The 20,930-nt window shown below is 33.5% G+C and overlaps 1 protein-coding gene across 1 annotated transcript in view; it reads right to left on the minus strand.

Moving 5' to 3' along the window:
- LOC108908289 overlaps positions 1 to 19,994 on the minus strand; it is a 33,148-nt gene extending 13,154 nt beyond the window's left edge. The window contains exons 1-7 of the mRNA XM_018712294.2: positions 19,854 to 19,994; positions 19,711 to 19,809; positions 15,381 to 15,561; positions 11,559 to 11,717; positions 7,275 to 7,925; positions 6,947 to 7,084; positions 6,563 to 6,604 (exon numbers count right to left, since the gene is read on the minus strand). Coding sequence (XP_018567810.1) covers positions 6,563 to 6,604; positions 6,947 to 7,084; positions 7,275 to 7,925; positions 11,559 to 11,717; positions 15,381 to 15,561; positions 19,711 to 19,787 — 1,248 coding nt within the window. The 5' untranslated portion in view covers positions 19,788 to 19,809; positions 19,854 to 19,994. The remainder of the gene's footprint in view (positions 1 to 6,562; positions 6,605 to 6,946; positions 7,085 to 7,274; positions 7,926 to 11,558; positions 11,718 to 15,380; positions 15,562 to 19,710; positions 19,810 to 19,853) is intronic.
- Between the last annotated feature and the right edge of the window lie 936 nt (positions 19,995 to 20,930).

Raw genomic sequence — 20,930 nt, forward strand, 5'->3', positions numbered from 1 at the left:
TACAAATATATTTAATGTATTTTCCGCTACAATTATTACACTAAAATGTGTTTGTGGTTTCATTTTTCTAACGGAAGTCTGCTCGTTATTATTTAAAACACATTTAATCGTATAGCTCCCATTCTTTCAGAAATTTTGAGATCATTGTTTTATAAATTTATCATCGCTCTCGTTAGCCTGGCTACCAATGTTCAAAAATACACCCGCAAGTAAATACAATGTCGAACTGTCAGTATTTTGTATGTAACCGTTAGCTAGCGCAAGTAAACTTGAAAAAATTCCTTTGTAATTCTAAATGAGCATGAAGGATTGTTTATATTTTAAATCTCTGAGAATTTTAAATTGAAATGAAATGTTTGAAAAAGGATACAATACACTAAAGTAAAAATCTTGCTACTTCTTAATAGAAGTTTGAGATTTTTTAAATTTCAAATATTATTTTCCAAAATTTTGATACAATGACAATATGTCACTTATTATTACTTTCATCATTTTCAAGATATTTGTTTTCTAGAGTTAAATCATTATTTACACATATGAACAAATATATTTATTGGCAGATACTAAATATCTAATATGGAACATGTAATATTAACGATTAAAACGAGTCAAGTAATTTCAAACACAAACATTTACTTCTAGGAAATAAATTTATTCACTAGAATTATATACTACTATACAAATTAATGCGCAACCACGAACATAAAACGGAGTATGTAGAGTGTAACAGCAGCAGCCATTACCGTGCATGCATGGCGTGAGGAGTGAATGCTTAGCTTAAGGTTTTCGTATATTTGAATTCGATTTAATATTAGACGATTTACTATATTTAAACAGAATATATCAATAATAAATACTTTTGGAGGAATGCCGCGGATTTATGTGTTTTCGGCCGATGCCAACTAGATCGGTCATAAATAAATCGTTTCTCAAATTAAGCAGTCCGATTAATTGTTGGATTTCATAGACAGCTGCAAAAAATCTTGGAAAAATACAAAAATTACAAGTAATTTATTTTTGTTGGGAAATAGTTCTAAAATTAATTCTAGATCTATCTATAACTGTTTGCTTAGCTTCATTTACGCAAAATAAGAGCCCTTTTGAAAAATTTACAGAATGATTTTTTAAAAGAAGCGACAATACTAAAAGGTGTCCCAAAAGTAACGCATGTTGTAGCAAGCACGTTGCGGGTAAATATTGTGAAAAATCATCAAAGTATAGAGAGTATGTAGCTGAGACTGCGCAAATTACGTGGAATTTTCGGTAGAAGGAAGGCCCCGACTGAGACAAATTTCAAAAGATTTGTCAAATTTGAACAAGTTCGGTTGCAGACAATAAAAAAAGGGCGGTCTCGTACCGGCCGTTCAGCCAAAAAATAAAAAAAGAAGTCGAATGAGTCGCGGATGACATATTTAATGGCAATATCAACCATTTAAAAACATGTAAAAACTTTGCCAACTTTTTAATTAATAAAATCTGTGAATCTCATCCTGCGTTTTTTTGGGACACCCTCTACAAAATTTACTAAACAGGTATTTGTTTAATATGTATCTTTTTAATAGTATTAATATTTGCAATATAACTTTCTAATCTGTCCATTCTTGTCCAATATTTCTATTGGTATCTGTCCTTTGAGAAATCTAAACCTTATGACTTTTTGAAAATAGATATACGTTCTTTTTTTAAGAATGTTGTTACTCACCAATCTAACTTTAAAAACCCTCTGGGTCAAATTTTGAAGAAATGCCCTCTTGGAAGGGTCGTTCCTATCCGAAGGCTTAAACCCCCTGGACGATTCAATAACCTCGGTGATGCTCTGAGATTTTTGAAGGCCGAAATGTTTCGCTGGCCAGTGGGTAGATGGCGTTGTCGGTAGAGAGGAAGGCACGTGTTTAGAACTCGAACTTTTGCTTATGCTGAAGGTCTTTTTGGTAACCGAATACGAAGAGTTTTCCGTTTTTGAATCTACTACTTTGTTTATCAACCTCATGGTTACCGAGATTTAAAACCCAACTAAAAAAATCCGTTAAGCTGTTGTTAGGCATTGGCAGACGAATTACTCATAAGTATAATTTAATATTCTAAATAAGGAAGGTATTTTTTTAACATTCCGTCATGGATTCTAGCAGGGTTATTGTCCTCATTGTCCACTACACTACAACTGATCGGGGGATTAAATCGAATCTTAGTTTTAAAATTAGGCGATTGTGTAATCGCTATTTACAACTTATTGTCACTTGCCAAGTTGAAAATTGCAAGCGTAATATCCATTGATCCGCTAGATATAGCGACCGCATTCATTAATATACAGGGTGTTTTTCGAAAGTGGGAACTACTTTCAAAATATTCTTTATACAATTTTTACTTTAAATAACGTTATGTTGTAGTTATTACATTCGAGATTACAGTAGGTAGTATTAAATTAGATATTATTACTTAAATTAAACACTTAAAATAATTTTATTTGTTACATAAAGAATACTCCTAAATAAATTTATTAAAATTACTTTACGAGAAAGCCGTTTTTTTTGCTATTACAGAATGGTGTGTTGATGTGTTTGTTACTGTAACCATTGATTTGTTTTTCGTAAATTATCTAAAAAAAATTATCGCGTTTATCGAAAAAATGTAAGAGAAAAAAATGTTTGTTTTTAGTTGTTACGTCTGAAAATGTAAATAAGATATGTATTTTCATACAGGGTGAAAAATTCTTTGGAGTAATATGTTGCATATAGTCGACAGCAGCGCCTCTGGTGGATATATTTAAACAATATTAATAGAAAAAATGTGTGTATTTAATAATAGACAATCATTTAACAAACGAATAAGATTGTGTATTAATGTAAACGGGGGTCATATTGAGAATTTAATGTAGCCACCTGAATGTAATTAAATTATTATTAAAAATAATCTTTAGTTTTTTACTTAAGTAACTACAAACTTTTATTTTATTGCATCCAATAGAAAAACAATAAATAAATCGAAAACGGTTAAATTTATCGACATAAAACAAGTATCCCTTATTTGTGAAAAATAGATAGGAGAACAATATTTTTCTATTAAAACTTTCGTACACACACTGATAAAAAAGTTATAACCAGTTTTTATCAACCAAGAGTACATTTCGTAGCGCCTTCTAGCGTTTACAGCAAAACTAAGTACGGATTCGTTTTTCTCGTCCCAGAAAACCCCCTCATCCAAATTTTCAAAAGAATCCTTTGAAAACTTACTAAGAATTTTAAGAATTTCGAATTCAAAATTTGAAATTTATCGCCCTGTAACTTTTTTATTAGCCACAAATGGACCAAGGTAAGTTTGGCTTAATCGCATTATTTTGATGTAAGGAATCTACCCTTGTTCTGTGTCTCATTAATTTCGGGACACCCTGTAGAAATTAGTAGATGTGCAAATTTAAATGTCATAGGACTGTTACTGGAATAGACAGTACATACTGTGAAACAAAAATATTATTAACTTAAGCCATAGTAAAGACGGGATATAAAAGAAATTCAAGTGGTATCACAAAACAGAACAGAAAGATATGCAAATAAGTGAAATTGAAACAATTTAAACTAAATACTAAATACTGAATAAATATGAAAGGATGAGGACATGGACTGTTTGTAAGTACGTTCTGTCAAAACGAGATTTAAATTTATTTGACATGAAAACGAGACGACGAATGACGCTTTTCTAGTGAGTTGAAACCAAAAAAACCACGGCAAAGTCGATCAAAAATCAAAGTCATGTTGACTGTTTTCTATGACTATCGTGGAGTTGTCCACATAGAATTCCCTCCGGATGGAGAAAGGAAAAACAGCCAACAAAGAATATTATCTGGTCGTTATAAGGAGTTTGAAGTTTGAGGAAGAGTATCGTGCTTAAAAGACTAGATTTATGTAAGGATTTTGCACCCCGATAATACACCATCGCACAAAACGATAATTGCGACTGAATGTTTGACCAAAAACTCAACAAATGTCATCGAGCTGCATTCACCGGGTATGACCTCTGATGACTTTTTCCTCTTTCCCAAACTTAAGTTACTACTTCGTGGAATATGTTTCGAGTCGATAAAAGCCATAAAACAAACATTGCTGAAGAAGTTGAAGTCTATATCGGCATATACGTTAAAAAATAGTCTTGACGACTGGGTTGTTCGTCGGAAAAAGTGTATTGCTTCGAACGGAGCCTATTTTTATGATTAATTGAATATAATTGTGTTTTATTGACAAATTTCGGATACTTTTTTGATAGAACTTTATTTTATTCATTTTTTTATTTTAAACATATCGACATTTTTATCTGAAAATTTTCTGTAAAGACAGAAATTTGTAAAAGACAGTATTCTTTTACCCTAAAAAAAAGTTACGTTCTTGGTTATATTCTACCTGTACTTTTTGCCCCAATACAATTCCTTGTTGATGCACCTTAAAAATGGTGAATAACTAAAAAGTACTTAGTTATTTTTTGATATCAGAATGAAACTAACCCTTTACAAATATTTTTAAAACGTGCTCGATATTCAGGTTAATGGGAGCGATGTATACAACTGACCCAAACAAGCCTGTATACAAATGACGTATGATATCAACCTACATAAAGCATAGCTACACCGCGTTAGTTATGGCGGTAAACATATGCTTTATTAATAGTCTGGTGACATCCCCAGAATCAAACACTACATCATGACGTTAGTAGCAATAAAAATAGACCGTAGACAACCACTGCGATCTTTATATTAAATAATAATGGATACAAACAATTATACAGATTTGCAATAAAATTCTTAGACTAATGCGTGTTTTGGTACGTAAAATTGAAGAAAATTACGAAGCCATATATTTTTGTAATACTACGTCTTTCCCGAAATTAGGTTAGTTCCTATCCTCCCTAGTTTTCCCTCAAAATGAGGATTTTACGGCTTGCCACATACATAAATATAGTTCGCTCTACATATCTCACTTATTTATAATTTCGATTTTTACTCCTTTCTGAATTCCTCTGCCAATGCGTATACAGCTTATTTGTACTCTTACATGAATCACAGAGTAGTAGTTTAGTCACAGTACGCACTACCGAAAGAACCAATATGCACTTGCACCACGCGCTGTACGTTATGGAAAAAATTTAATGTTGTTTGGGATCATAACTAACTTTGATAAGACTGGCGAATTGTACTGAAAATCTATAACAAAGTACAAGTCCAGAAATAAGTTGCTAGGGAGTTAGACAACGGATTTGGTTTATATCTGGACCATATCCAAATACATCGTAATGGGTTATCCGCGATAAACGTTATTGGGATTGCACCGGGCGTGAAACGGTTTGATATCAAGCCGCGCGTCTTTGATCACTGCGGACCAACCGGTCTCGTTATAGAATTTTAAGTAATTTATCAGATTGGCGGTAAACACAACTGTATTTGGTTTTTCTCTTCTTAATGCAAACTTTTATAACGTAAGATTTGGCTTAGTCGCATTTTTTTCGTAACATCGTCTTAATGTTTCAAGAGCCTGAAATAGATTTCGTGTTTTACCTTTGAGTTATTTTTATTTGCTTTCGGCAGAGCCACCTACAATGACATTTCGCTGGTTTTGGTGGCAACAATCAACTGTGATACATACCAGAAGTATATTCGTCTTGAAATGTACGAATGGGTACAGATTTAAAAATATGTTAAAAAAGTAGATCTTTTTTCTAATTTGTAATGAATAGACATCGGAAGCTTTGTGGCAACAATCAAATAAATAAACAATAGTCGTCTATATTATGCTAGTAGCGGTAATACGCGTTGTAGCAGCAGAAATAGGCCAAATCTGTGGTCGTGTGCCGCTCTATGCTCAAGATACACAATGCTGCTGACTGCCATAAAAACACGTGCCATACACTCGACCAAGCAATGCGCCAAACTCACTTACACACGCACAAACGACAATGACATGCACAGCCAACGTCCCCCAGCAAAAAACATGGGTTGTTAACCGGCACGCCAGGCCGACAGGGCAGGCATTAGGGTATCGAATAAATTGATCGATGCGACATGTGCATGTTATTGTACAATGACGTGAATAGTGGGATTACTAAAATAAAACATAAAAGAGCCAGTCCTGTACCACATTGCAGTTGACCTAACATTTCCGGTTTTTAGTAATGAAATATCCATTAATTGAATATCTCTACCACTGTTCGTTCAACTTATTATTGAAAACGTCCTTTACGATCGTGTCAAGTTCATACAGCTCAATGTCACTGTGAGCTATTGCTCCAAGTCGACGTAATTTTGAAACACATTTTTTATTTAAAAATAGCGCCAGATGCGTGCACAGCTGTGTTCTTGACACCCAACTCACATTTTTTTAACAGGAATCATTTTTAATAATCTCCATCGTCTTAAGTTTTGCCATAGATAGGGTGTTCCAATATTGCGCATACACGGGACTGTTACAGATTTTTGGGACGATATAATAATAATTTTTAATCATTGGCTACATCCAAAGTTGCTTCGTTTAGCCGTCAAATATATATTTTTTCAAAACAAAATTAACTGCATAATACTCACCTGAACACTTTGAATTCCACGAGTTTTGATGTCCTCCAAAACCTAAAAAATTGTAAGAAATCAATTTATAGAACATACCCATCTGATTTAGGTACTATTCCTTATACAGGGTGATTCTTATTACATTTTTTCTTAGTCAGAAAAATAAACAGGTGGGTTGTACCAAAACAATTCTGTATTTCTTGCAGGATAGTAATTAGTAGTTTTTAGGATACAATAATAATATAATTAAATCAAGACATATACGAGTATGGTGGTGCAACTTGATCAAACAAATCTTGTCCACGAGATCCGACCAAGAAGGGAGCCTGCAGTATGAGTGACGAAGATAGGAGACCTGAATAGTAGGACAAGATAAATTTGATCAAGCCGTAATTGGTGTACCTGCGAAAAGTTGAGTTGACTGAACGTGTCTGGTGGCAAAGAAAATGGACGTTGCTTTGATGTAGGTGATGACGATGGTACGGGCAGACATGAAGGCAAACGAGCTACCCAACTCTCGTTAGATCGCGATTGACTTTGCTGCAACAGTTACGTAAATACACACATCATATCGCCACAGAGTTGTTACATCAAGCAATGAAATGAGAAATTGTCAGTCACTCTTTGCCCAGTAACATGACACTTAGAAGCATTCTTTTCCAACACATGGAAGCGGCTTGGCATTATTATAATTATGCTTATGTTTACTACTTTCAATTTTGCTACTAACCTTACTACCTGCACCAAGACAATTGGCTTGATCCTCTGTCGCCTCCTTCAGTTCCTTGTCTTTCTCTGCGAACGTATCCAGATCAGATATGATCTCCTTCAAGGTATTCTTGATACTCTCCTCTTTAATCTTAGAAGATTGGGTGCCGTTGGTCAGCTTGACGTCTAGCGGTGGTTCGAGATCAAACGGTTTGAGAGGCGACAACGGCTTAACTGGTATATACCCTGCAGGCAGTCCTCCACCGCCATTTCCTGTGGGTTCTATTGATTCTTGAACCGAGGTAGACTCCGATGGTTGACTTAGAGGTTGTATATCAAACTTTAGTGGTGATAGTGGTTGGATTGGTTGGTACCCTGCAGGTAATCCCGAGATAGACGTTTGGTTTTGAGATTCAAGGGGTTTTGATGTTTCTTCTTTAGTAGTACTTATAGTAGATGATTGTTCTGGGTGTTGGGAAGACTCCAACTGTTTTGCCAGTTCGAATGATTTAGGTGGTTCGAATGGTTTCAGGGGTTCAAATGGTTTCAAGGGTTCGAATGGTTTGAGCGGTTCAAATGATTTGATTGGTTCGAGAGGTTGATATGCTGAGGGAATTGTGGAATTTGTTATTGTGGTGTCGGTGCTGCTAGTAGCCGGAGACGGTTCTGGATCCTGTTGAGCGGTTCAGGTATTAGTTTAACTGAATATTTCGAAAGCTTCAGTTATATATTAGTTCTACTTACATCGATTTTTGATAGTATCTTTGAAATAATTAATATATTCTTAGCTGAGAAGTTGTTTCTACTGTTAGAAGCAGTATGGTTATTTTTGGCATTTATGGCCAACTAAGTACAAGTTAAGTTTAAGGAGGGGTTACAGGTGTTACTAGAATATAAGGACGCATGCAATAGACATTAAACTTACTTGAGATGTTATTACGAAACCTTCTTTAATAGTGCTTTTAAATACAATGTTTACTGTGAACAATTAAGTAAAGTTGATTTTACTCCATATTTGTTCAATATGATGTTCCAAAAATTGTTTTTGTCATTTTGAATTCATATGTCTGACCAAACTAAATCAAATCATGCTATTATTTCAGAGATTGTGATAAAATAATAATTGTATGTGCATATATGACATTTATGCGAGACAATAAATCTATAATTTGCAAAAGGCACATAATTACAGCTACTTTTAGTACTTACTATTTTGTCTTAATCCTCTACTCATAAATATTACTCACAGAAGCCATACTACTGTTTTACTTGTGCTGTAAAGCCTGTATCACACTAGAAAAGTTTTTTGATTAATTTTTAAACCCAGATCAAAATATTATGTTGAATCACAGTTATTTCTTTAAATACCACTTTAACATACATATTTGGAAATTAAAACTTGCTCAAAATTGCAAATTTTAAACTTGTTATGATTTAATAAAAATTTTATTAGACACAGCCACACAAAAATAAAGTTGTCTATACTTTTCATGCGACATTGTTATCAGTAGTATTTTTGCCTCCTGATCACGAATCCGATGTCAGAATTGAGCTATCACATCACAGGGATTTCCTAACCTCAAAAAAACAGGTCAAAATAGCAAAAATTCACGAAAAAGTGCTAGGAAAAATACAATTTTTTTCTATATTCAAACGTTTATTTATATAGTTAAGACCTCCCAGAATGTGAATCCACAGTCAGAATTGATGGTTCTTTTTCTAACCTCAAAAAAAACTATCAGTTATCACGAATTTTCAAAAAATAACAGATTCGCGCCAAATTTGGTATGCGGAGGTTTTTGGGGTCGCTGATCACGAATTCAAGGTCAACTTTGCAAATTTCAAGATGGCGGATCCAAGATGGCTGACCAAATTTTCAAAAAATAATACATTCGCGCCAAATTTGGTATAAGGGAGTTTTCGGGGTCGCTGATCACAAATCCGAGATCAGATTTACAAAATTCGTTTTTTAAAATTTAATCAATTACGTATGTATTTAATTCGTGATCAGGAGGCAAAAATACTACGGATAACATATGTCGCATGAAAAGTACATACAAATTTTGTTTTGTGTGGCTGTGTTATTTTTATTTGCAATCTAGCAACATCATGTTTATTCATCATCTTTTGGTATGGCCTACTGTGATTATTTTAACTATTAACTATCCGTCTTTTTACTTATTCTATTAGCAATATCTGGCGACCCAGAACTGGGGTCATTACAAGAAAACGAAAAGAGCAAATAGGAAACCACAGTCGGGGATCTTCGTGACATGTATTATAAATATTCGACTTTAAATTTCACCTTGATAGATTTATCGCTCTAAGAGTGTGATGACAACGAAATTGAATGATTTTGCCTTGTTGTTCTCGGGCTAGTCTCTGCGGGGGTGAAGTTTTTGCAGGAACACCACTAGAGATGCGACAGTGGAAGCTACCAATTACAAAACTCGCTATGGAATGTTTCAGAGGACCATCATTATTTAAGGAGCGGTTCCGTCCGTAGCGGTCTTAGAACCAACACCAAGAACCAAAATGAACATAAAAGCGGGCCTAGGGGTTCCGATAGCAGGTCCGCCCCCACAGAGCCTAACCCGAGAACAATAAGAACAGGCCAAAGATTCTAAGGTAAGACTAAAAACGTGCAATGTAAGTTTCCACTCATTACTAACATCTCTTAAATATTTTTGTGCAAATTTACTACATTCTGTGTTTTTGGGGAAGCTAGGAATGACTAAAACATCGGAAGTATCTTATTTGTCACAGCATCAATGATAAAATCAGTGACAGACTTGATCGAACCTGTGGTAGGGAACACATATCACTTTGTATCTTTTGAACGAGAAGAGATATCGAGAAACTTTTTTGACACAAATTGTTGTGAAGAAAGAGGACTTTCACGTGAAACAATGTGAAAAATAATTTCGATGACGTAACAGCCCTTAAGGCGATAAACTTACCAAAACTTTAAGTCAAATACTTGTAACATCATGTATTTTTTTATTTGTTGTTTCCTTCTTGCTGTAATGGCGACTAACCACGAGTTCTGAGTCGGCTAAGTTAAGACACCCTGTGTGTTAAATTTAAATCACTGCTCTAATTCCTACAAATTGACCTGGGATGATTTTCAAACCGTTGAAAGGAAATAATTACATTTATGAATCAATCGTATAATTTTTTTTATATTGTGCCATTTTTGTGTGGTATTTTGTACGATACTATCCCAATTTTCTTCAGTTTTATATAATTTTCTTAAAGAATCAAAATAATTGAATTAAAGGAAGACGGTGTGTCAACAGGGAAAAGGAAGATTGTTAGAAAAAAATCAGTAGAAAACCATGAAGGGTGTGTTGTGCATTGCTGAAAGTTTTTCCAGTGTATTATCTGAGTTCTTATAGAAAAGACATCACTTTATGAAGTGGTTATAATGGGTGTTCCAAATTAAGCGTACACTACCAGAAATGTTGACGTTTTTAACTTTTTAATGACATAATAACACTTTTATGTGCACTAAATCGCGTACACTTAAATCGGAACACGCGTTTAGTGTGCAGTTTAAGTGTACTGTCGGTGTATATATAACTGAAGCTTCAAAACGTTAAGGGGGTGGGTGTGCATTGACAAAAGCTATATAGAACTGTGCCCTGTCGAGAGCTAACTCGGGATTAACATTTTGAAGCTCAGTTTTCTGAAATAAACGAGAGACAATCTTAAAACATATTTATTGAGAGAATAAAGTAATAGTACAATAAGTAAGGACAAAGAAAGCGAGTGGATAAACATTCCAAGAATCGATAGAGTACGGGTAACTTGCTGAAGCGTCAGTTCTATATAACTTTAGGCAAATCGTGCAAAAAATAAAACGGCGCCTACACTGTCTTTTCGTTTCTTATCACATTCTGCATTTTCACAGATTCCTTACTTAGTAAATGCCACAACATCCAAAAACCCTATCAAGAACTTAAGAAAGCCGCTAAGTGAAATACTTGGAGTAGGAAAAGTTACGTCATGAGAAATTATCCATAAAAGCTTTTGCACAAGGCTAGACCAAACAACAAATCTTTTACTTAACAACTCTTTAATTTTTCACTAATTCAATTCGACAAAAAATTTGGTCAAATGAGATATTCTTTTCCGGTGAACAAGTCGGACATGTCGCCATAATCCTGCAAGGGGACTTTGTTAATAAAATTCTCGTATGGATAATTTCTTATTAAAAAAAAAGTAAAGAGATACATTATGCTTCGACTTCGTACTCTTCTGTTTCTTCATAGGTTTGAGACGTTTCGTACGAGGAAGTCTTTACCTGTCGGTTGGCTGACACCTCCATCTTCTCGGATTGCGAGACGGTCCGGGAGGCTTCCGTCTGCTTCTGCCTGTTCTCTTCTACCAGAGAGGTGGTCTCGTTGCTCTCGAAGGACGCGGACTTTTCGGATATCTTCGTGTGGCCGAGATCCTTGTGCAACTGGAAACGAAAACGGAGAGTTTATAATTGTATTAGAAACATACGCGGGCTCAGGTCCTGACGTCGTGCAGGCCGTTTTGTTTCCCAAATTCAGAAAATTATCAATAGGACAGTAACCTAATTTCAATCCTATCATCCACTATTCTAGAAACATATTTTAATGCTTAACATATAACAAAAAAAAAGGGTAATGAAAAAAGATTTGTAGATATAAGATCTGTAATATGAATGAAACTTGGCGAGAAATCTTTCAAATAGACTCAGTCGATATTCGATTTTTCTTTAGTAACATCTAGAGTCCCTCAAGGCTCACATCTAGGGCCTTTGCTATTTAACTTATATGTTAATTACGTAACTGGATAAGTTTTATAAAAATTAAAAGTGCAGCTTTATTACTCCTTAAACATCAATTACTGATAGAGATGAAACAAATTTTTTTCTTTATATTTCTCACAATTTCGCGTTAAATCACTCATCAGATCGAAAAAAAAATTCAAAATTTTGAAAAAAAACTAAATTTTGAAAATATCAGTTCAAATATTTTTAAATTTTTTTTTGCGTTCCCATTTTTAGAATTTTACATTGAACCTTTCAAATTGAAAAATTAAAATGTTGAGAAAAAAATTATTTTTTGAAATTTAGTTTTGAATTTTTTTTTTTTAAATTGTGATTATTTTTACAGTATTTGATGAGTATTTAAAGCGAACTTGTGAGAAAATAACACAAAAAATTTGTTTCATCTTAATCATTAATTGATGTATAAGGACAATTCAATTAAAAAAAAATAAATTTTTCATAATTAAAAATTTTTTGCGTTCTTTTTTACAATTTTATATTGAAGATTTAAAATATTGAGGAAAAAAATATATTTTTTGAAATTAAAAAAAATGTGAATTTTTTTTTCAAAATTTGGATTATTTTTTCGGTAATTGATTTGAGTATTTAATGCGAAATTGTGAGAAAAATAACACAAAAAAATTTGTTTCTCTTAAATAATTAATATTTAAGGAGCAATTCAATTTAAAAAAAAATCAAATTTTCCATAATTTAAAAAAAAAATTTTTCGTTCCCTTTTCTATAAATTTACATTGAACATTTCAAATATTGAGGAAAAAAAATATTTTTTGAAATTTAAGTTTTGACAAATTTTTTTCAAAATTTTGAATATTTTTTTGGTATTTGACGAGTATTTAAACCGAAATTGTGAGAAAAATAACACAAAAAAATTTCTTTAGTCTTAATCATTAATTAATGTTTAGAGCAATTCAATTTAACAGAAAATCAAATTTTTCAAAATTAAAAAAATTTTTTTTGCGTCCTCATTTTTACAATTTTACATTAAACATTTCAAAAGTTGAAAAAAAATTCTTTTTGAAATTTAAAAAAGTTTTGAAATACATTTTTTTTCGACATTTGATGAGAAAAATGAAAAAATTTGTTTCATCTTAATCATTAATTGATGTTTAAGGAGCAATTCAATTTAAAAAAATATATAATTTTTCAAAATTTTTAAAAATTTTTTTGCGTTCTCTTTTTACAGTTATACTTCGAACATTTCAAATGTTGAGAAACAAAATTTTTTGGTATTTGACGAGTATTTAAAGCGAAATTGTGAGAAAAATAACACAAAAAAATAATTGATGTTTAAGGAGCAATTCTATAGAAAAAATCAAATTTTTAAAATATTTTAAAAATTTTTTTGCATACTTTTTTACAATTTTACATTGAACATTTCAAATGTTGAAAAAAAAATTTTTTTTTGAAATTTAAGTTTTGAAAATTTTTTTTTTCGGCATTTGATGAGTGCATAAAGCGAAATTGTGAGCAAAATAATAAAAATTTGTTTCATCTTAATCATTAATTGATGTTTAAGGAGAAATTCACTTTAAAAAAATTTACAATTTTTTAAAATTTTTTTGCGTTCTTTTTACAATTTTACATGGAACATTTCAAATGATGAGAAATTTTTTTTTTAAATTGCAACCTAAAAATCACTAAAATAATTTGGAAATTTTTCTGCCCCTTTAATATTGATTGCTCAGTTTATATTGATCAGACTGAAAAAGGCGGAAAAAATGTATAATATTCCTAACTCAATGTATTCATTAAAAAAATGGAAACTTATTTCTGCAGTTTTTTTTTTTTTCAAATTATTGTTCTTAAACTGTTTAGTGTACTTATTATTCTAAATTTCGTCTTTTTCATGTGCTCTTTGTTCATGTTTCATACATTCCATTCATTCCGATAATTTTTCAATATCACCTCCATGTATTTAAAAAATATACGCGTCTGGGTTTCTCCTAAATTTTGATGACCAAAGAAAGTGAGTAGTGGAAACTGTATTTTACTAGAAACCGTATAAATTGCTCTAATTGTTTTAAATTCAAAAATATCATGTTTTTGTTTATAAATAACTTAAAATTCCCAGTCAAATGAACAATTTGGAATGATTCCAATACGATTTTATATAGAGCTGATACCTTTATTGAAAAAGTACAGTTGAATCATGAAAATGCTTAGTTGACCGCCTACCTATCGTGCAATGTTGGTTGCCTAACTGATGAGGGATAAGTATCCCCGAAACCGCGTCTGCTAACTAAAATTTTCTCGTTTAGCAAAGCGTCGCAGGTGAATTTGCAGGCCCTGTATTCGACAGTTAATAATCGCCTGGAAATTGGGCAGACAACTTTCGCAATTATTCCGAGCGATATTATAAATGTCCGCAGCACTTGCTTTGGCAAATGCGGTAAGGGCCAATTAAAAGGTGCGTTAAAGTGTCAACCGGGTTATACATGTTGTCTTGTTTGTATATTCCGGATTTATGGAGTCGTTAAAGACGTTCCGCGTGAGATTTACAACTGCCAGATGGTCGCGGAAAGTCAAAAATTAGCAAGCGTTACCGGGAAAAGGGGCATGTATATTTTTGTTTGGTAATGTTTGTAATTTGAGCGATGTTTTGTTTACTACAAAGATAAATTTGAAAATAGTCTAAGAAACTCGCCTTATGAAACCAAACTACAGGAATATACCTAACGCATATAATGTGAAATAATTCATGTAAATATATGTGTCCTGTTATTCGCATCTACCTCATAAACTCCGTTCGGTTGTTCAGATGATTTTCGATATGAGCGTTGCGGTAAACAAGTAACATTATATGTTTGTTTCATTCAAGTAATATTGTTATTTGTGTAACACGATCTATATTTTCGTGGTGTTGTTACTTACTGTGTAACTATATGTATAATTTTTTCCAGAGAGAAAGACGCCAGAAAAACGTATTTCCAATATTACTGATTTTATAGAACTCGGTGGGTGGTTTTAGTCGCTGAAAGCCAATGACATGAGTTCAATGCCCAACCATTTTTCCATCTTACTTTCAATCGGGATACGAGTTAGTTAATTGAATCTAATACATAACTTCAAACACATAAAACATATCCAGAAAATCGTAAATCTTTTAGCAGTTTCATTATTTAGAATTTCGTATCCCGTAAATATTTTCAAAACCAACTCCCACACCAATAATTTCACAAGTACTTGTAAATGAACACTAGTTGTTCTTAGCCGCTCTCGTTATTGAAAGATAGGTGAAATGTCATTGATTTATATTGTTTAAACAAATAAGCAGATTGCTAAAATTAGTAAAAACTTTCTACCAACCTCTGAGAGCGTGGTCTCTTCTGTGAGTTCCGATTCGAATTCTGCGTCCTTGCTCAAAGCCAAGGCATTTTTGTCAGCTACCGCTACTTGCATGTCCGACATTTTGGTTGGAGTCCTTGTGGTTTCTCTGGAAACTAATTTAGCTTTCTCCTTCAGTTCCTTTTTATCCTTATCAAGATTTCTGTAAAATATCAGTGCACATAAGTAAATAACTGGAAATATACAGTCCTACTTCAAACGTGTACAAAGGCTCTACAGATATGTATACAGTTGATTTGAAAATGCCTGTATACAACAAATAACAACTGCACAAGGAGTAAGGGAACATACTAGAAAATTCAACTAGTTTATTAATTTTTCAATGGAGCAGTTCAGTTTTTACGTGAGACGCTGTATGTTGTTTCCATAAATATATTTATATCTCTCGAATTTCCAAAAACAATGTAAAGTTTCAAAAGGCATAGTTCATATTTTGTACTTGTCAGGCTGAAGAATATATTGCCTGTCAGAAGTAAATTGCTTCTGCCCACTGAAAGTTGGAGAACTTCCAGTTTTAATAATTTACTCGTAATATTTTTCTGAATTTGTATCGCCAGAATATCAACAGAAGATCCTATCAATATATTGTCAAGATAATACGATTTATCTCAGAGACAGAGTCTTCAATTCTTTAAATGAATATGCCTTAATTATAAATACAAAACAAATTCAAAACATTTTTATCTGTACTTTTCATGCGACATATGTTATCCGTAGTATTTTTGCCACCTGATCACGAATTCGGTGTGAATTAAGCTATCACATCACAGGAATTTCCTAACCTCAAAAAACAGGTCAAAAATAGTAAAAATTCAAGAAAAAGTGCTAGGAAAATCACAAATTTTTGGTAAGACCCAGACGATCGTGAATCCACGGTCAGAATTGATGGTTCTTTTTCTAACCTCAAAAAAAAAACGGGTCAATTAAGGTCAGATATCACAAATTTTCAAAAAATAACAGATTCTCGCCAAATTTGGTACACAGGGGTTTTTTGGGTCGCTGATCACGGATCAATTTTGCGCGAATGACCTTAATTGACCTGTTTTTTGAGGTTAGAAAACATTTATACCAAGTTTTTATTAGCTGTAACTGACCTATCTGCCTGTTTATCTGATTTGAAGACTAAATGCAAAATAATATCCACCACTTTCCTTCAAGTATTATGAGTTAAGCAGCATGTCACACAAAATATTATAGCAAGAGAAATGTATGGAAAAAAGAAATAAAAAGTCACGACTACAGTTCCGAAAACGCATTTTACGGGTACTAATGCTCTGCCCCTCGAAAATATTGATTAGAAATGTCTCTTTTTTTTAAGATTCTAAATTACTTCTGCGTGAGTTCTAAAAATAAAACGCAGCTCAAGTTTCAATAAAAAAAGTAAAACAATAGCTTCCAAGGTATGTACCGCACAGCTGCAGCAATACATATATAAAAATAAGAGACATAGAAATATCGTTGTATAACAAACGCATCCAAGATACCCGCCGGGTATTTTTAAAGTTATAAAACGGAGTAGGCTGCCAAACCGCAGCGGCACACAGCGTAAATGACAAACCGTTACGAACGTTTGGCTCTGTTTATCGGGAACGCGATAATTTTTGCTTGGGAGAGACAACATAGGGACAAGCAAATAGATGGCGCAAAAATTAGTTTTGAACATTATTACAAGAAGTTTAACTTAACAGTCCGGAAAAAACAAGTTACAAATCTATGAAACCAATCAGAAGTCACCGAAAATATCAAAATTTTAATTTTTTGACTATAAATTTGTTGTCCTTGTTTCTATTGTGACAATCATATTAGGTTTTTTTAGTTACGTGACAATTTAGTGTTCGTTTTTTGTATATTTATGAGGATTAATAGAAACGCCTCGATTACATAATAAAAAATACTTCCCAGTCTTGTCACCCGTATTTTTAACAGGTAAATCACTTGTGAATCGACTGTCAATCGCCGCCATCTCGATCATTGACACCGCGAAAATATTATGAATAAAAATAGCGAAAATACAACTCCCCTTAATCTATAAATAGATTTTTTCCAACGTCTCTAAAGAAAAATAAATGTCCAGCGTCTGTTGCTGCTCCATTGGCAGAGTTCCAAGCACTGGTTTCTAACGCGTAAATTTTACGAGATAAAACATCGCCGCCATCGGTTCGGCTTCTAACATCACACGTTTACCGATGGGATTCTTTAACGCAAGTCGAGAAAGTCATGTGCCATGAGACGTAAATGAATTTGAAAAGGATATTTTCATGCAAGAGAATTTCGATGTTTCTTTCAGATAAGCTAAGCTCTTTACATTTGCAAATAGATAAAAATACTAATAAAAGTGCCTGACATAAATAAGTTTGCGTCTGAGTCAGCTCCGCCCACTAATGCGCAGTAGACATAGCTCTAGGCAGGTCCCAAGTCACCGCGCCTGAGTCTTATTCTTTCTAGCCGATAGCGTTCTATCTTTTTATCGCGCAACTCTCCCTGAGCTGTCGCATGTCGGTCTGTACTTATCAAAAAACATGGCTTGGAAACGTGTACACGCAAAATATTTACACCGCGTTATTTTTACTTAAACTGTGGGAGATACAACGATTTTCAGTGAGTACTAAAGTCGCTGTAGCTTCCTGTTGTCAAAAGTTAAAAAGAATATGCTAAATGAGGGAAAGAAAGTTTCTCAACGTACCGTGATATTTCAAAACACTTCCCACGGAACAGAAACAGTCTACAACGATAAATATCAGCACACTAACGAAAACAGTACATAATTTTAATTTGATTCGGTACACACGATGGTAAATCTCGTATTTCTTGTATGTTTTTGCTCAAAACAACGTCAGATGTATTCTAAAAACAGTAACGACAAACACAACAGTACGATACTATTAAAACGACTACGAAAATGACATTGTTTTGCGTATAGGGCAACGAATTGACCATACCTTTTGAATCTGTCCCACATGAAGTAAATAAGGATAATAACGACCGAATATTTGACATGATGGCTGCAAAAAAGGAAAAGAAAATGTAATTAAAAGCGTAAACAATACATTTTTGTGGACAAATGACAAAATATTTTGAACATTTAAACTTGAATAGCCAATAGATGCCTGACACTAGACGTATGCAGGAAAATACAGATATATTTTAAATCTTCTGACAAATATGAGATACCAGTCATTACAATTATTATTAATTTTTAAAGTTCAAATTAGTAAAATAACGATCACACACTTTTATTATGTTTTTGCCTAAATAATTTCCTTTTCGCTCATATGGTACCCCCTAACACTTTCTCGGATTTCTTGGCAAGCAAAGTGATTACTAGACAACGGAAATAAATTAATTTTACGGATAATTAACCGATAAGTACAGGAAGTTGTGGAGCATGCGAAGCTTTACAGCCAATTAATATACTCCTGAAATGAAATCTCGTTTCCAGGAACCGTATGTTAACCATTAATTGCAAAATTTGTGAGATTTATGTCTTGCACGTGCGAAGCAATATCGGAGGCAATTAATAGTGTTAGTTTAAAGGTCGTAAAAGTAAAACAAATATTTTTCCAGAGCAGATTTTCGAGTTGATCAACAGAGAAGAGAAAAATAAGAATAAGAGATATTTCTACTAAAAGTACATTCTATAACGTTATGTTAATTTACAAGTATGACTTGTCGGTACAACCGTAGAAAATTTAAGTTGAAAAACGATTGTTGGTATTCTAGACAGACATTTTTCTCAATGCCTTCAACATTTTTACAGCTATTTTCTTCCGTCCAGAGGGATATTGGCACCTGTAGTCACTATTCTCTATAATCTATGGTTAACTGTGTTTTCTTTCTATCAACAATCAACTACAACAATCATATTCATCATATAATCGTAATCAATATTCACTTTTGATTGTCCATGTAGCTGATATCTATTTCCTCTGCCTTCTGAATTCCTCGCACCATCTTTGATTGATCTCCAGAGTGAATATGACTCTTGTACCTATCTACAATTTTCTTCCTGAGCTATACTGAAATCCATAACTACTTCCACAGATTTTGAAGTGACCAGATTAATTGCATTGTCCTTCTACCCGTTAGAATCCCTCTAACGTTTAAATAAAACAAAACACGGACTAAAATATTGCAACATTTTTTCAGTTGCGACGAACTGTAGAACATATGAATTGGTTATGATCAGAATGGAACACAAAACCAATAGATAGAAGAATAGACCCGCAATTGCCATTCGATTGCATTCAGTACACTTGGGGAGGCAATTACTTCGTCTACTTTCAGAACTCACCCCTCTACAGTTGTCGTCGGCAGATAGAGGAACCGAAAAAACAACTGCCAGACGTAATTGAACCATTGCTCGATCATCTCCCGTCACCTACAAAAACAACTGGGAAGAAGAAGAGTGAAAATCTGAGCTAGAGTGAAGAATACCACCTGACAAACATCTCTCACACAGTCCTTCAAAACCGGCCCTTTGCACATAACTCACTATTCCACTAACGTTTTCACTTTCCAGACATCGTGCTACCCCAACGGCTACCCACTACCTGACCGGTGAGTTACCTAATTGAAGATTTCGATAGGAAATGATGGGGAGAGACCCTGATCCAAATCCGGATCGTGCTTAGGAATCGAGCCAATTGTTGTGTTATGAAGGCAGCGATTGTGCATTGTGCAATTATGTGCAAGAAATTGGTGGATGTGCCAAGAGGCTGGCACAGGTTGGGGTCTCGAGTAATTAATGTTTTGATTTATTGGAAATACTACGTTTAGAAGATTCTATTCAACAAAAACAGGAAAAAACACATACAAACCTAACATTCTTTTTTTTTTTAATCAAACAAACAATTTTGCAGAACTTCAATTTTGATTTACGCCGCCACTTTTGTGTCAAAGACCTCTTACATGGACTTAATTTAGCTGAATTATATTAGTATCACTACGTAAAGCATATAGATGCACATTTAGAAATGTTTCTACTCTTATTCATCATTCAACCACTTAAGCAGCCAATGGGTACTAGATATATTAAATTAATCTAAAACAACAAAACAGTAACATAATTAAATCGAGAATAGTTTAAATTTAAGCAGAATCCGATCCTGTTCCGAATGCTTTCGAAGGGCAACGGAAATTAGCCCTCCACTGTTCAGATAAAATGCCATATTGCCGCTTCCGAACAGTCGCTACTGCTAGTTGTCTTCACACCTGGTATGATATAACGGGATGGTAAGCGGGTAGTTAGGTAAATAGTTAATATTAAATGAATCGTGCAAAAAGTATTAATTTTTTAGTATAGTCTCCGATTTCAATTGAAAAACCAAGAGGTTAGAAGTTTGTAACAGGCTAGGCATTGAAATATTTGAAAAACTTGTTCCCATATTTATTCAGCCATACCCATATACAGGTCTAGTCGCCCAATTGAAGAAGGAACCCGCGGTCAAATGCGGCACAAACACAGCCGCATTGGGCGACCTGGCCATAAATTCAGTTGTCGGCAAATGAACC

The sequence above is a fragment of the Anoplophora glabripennis genome, unplaced genomic scaffold, assembly GCF_000390285.2.
Source record: "Anoplophora glabripennis isolate ALB-LARVAE unplaced genomic scaffold, Agla_2.0 scaffold18, whole genome shotgun sequence".
Taxonomy (NCBI): Eukaryota; Metazoa; Arthropoda; class Insecta; order Coleoptera; family Cerambycidae; genus Anoplophora; species Anoplophora glabripennis.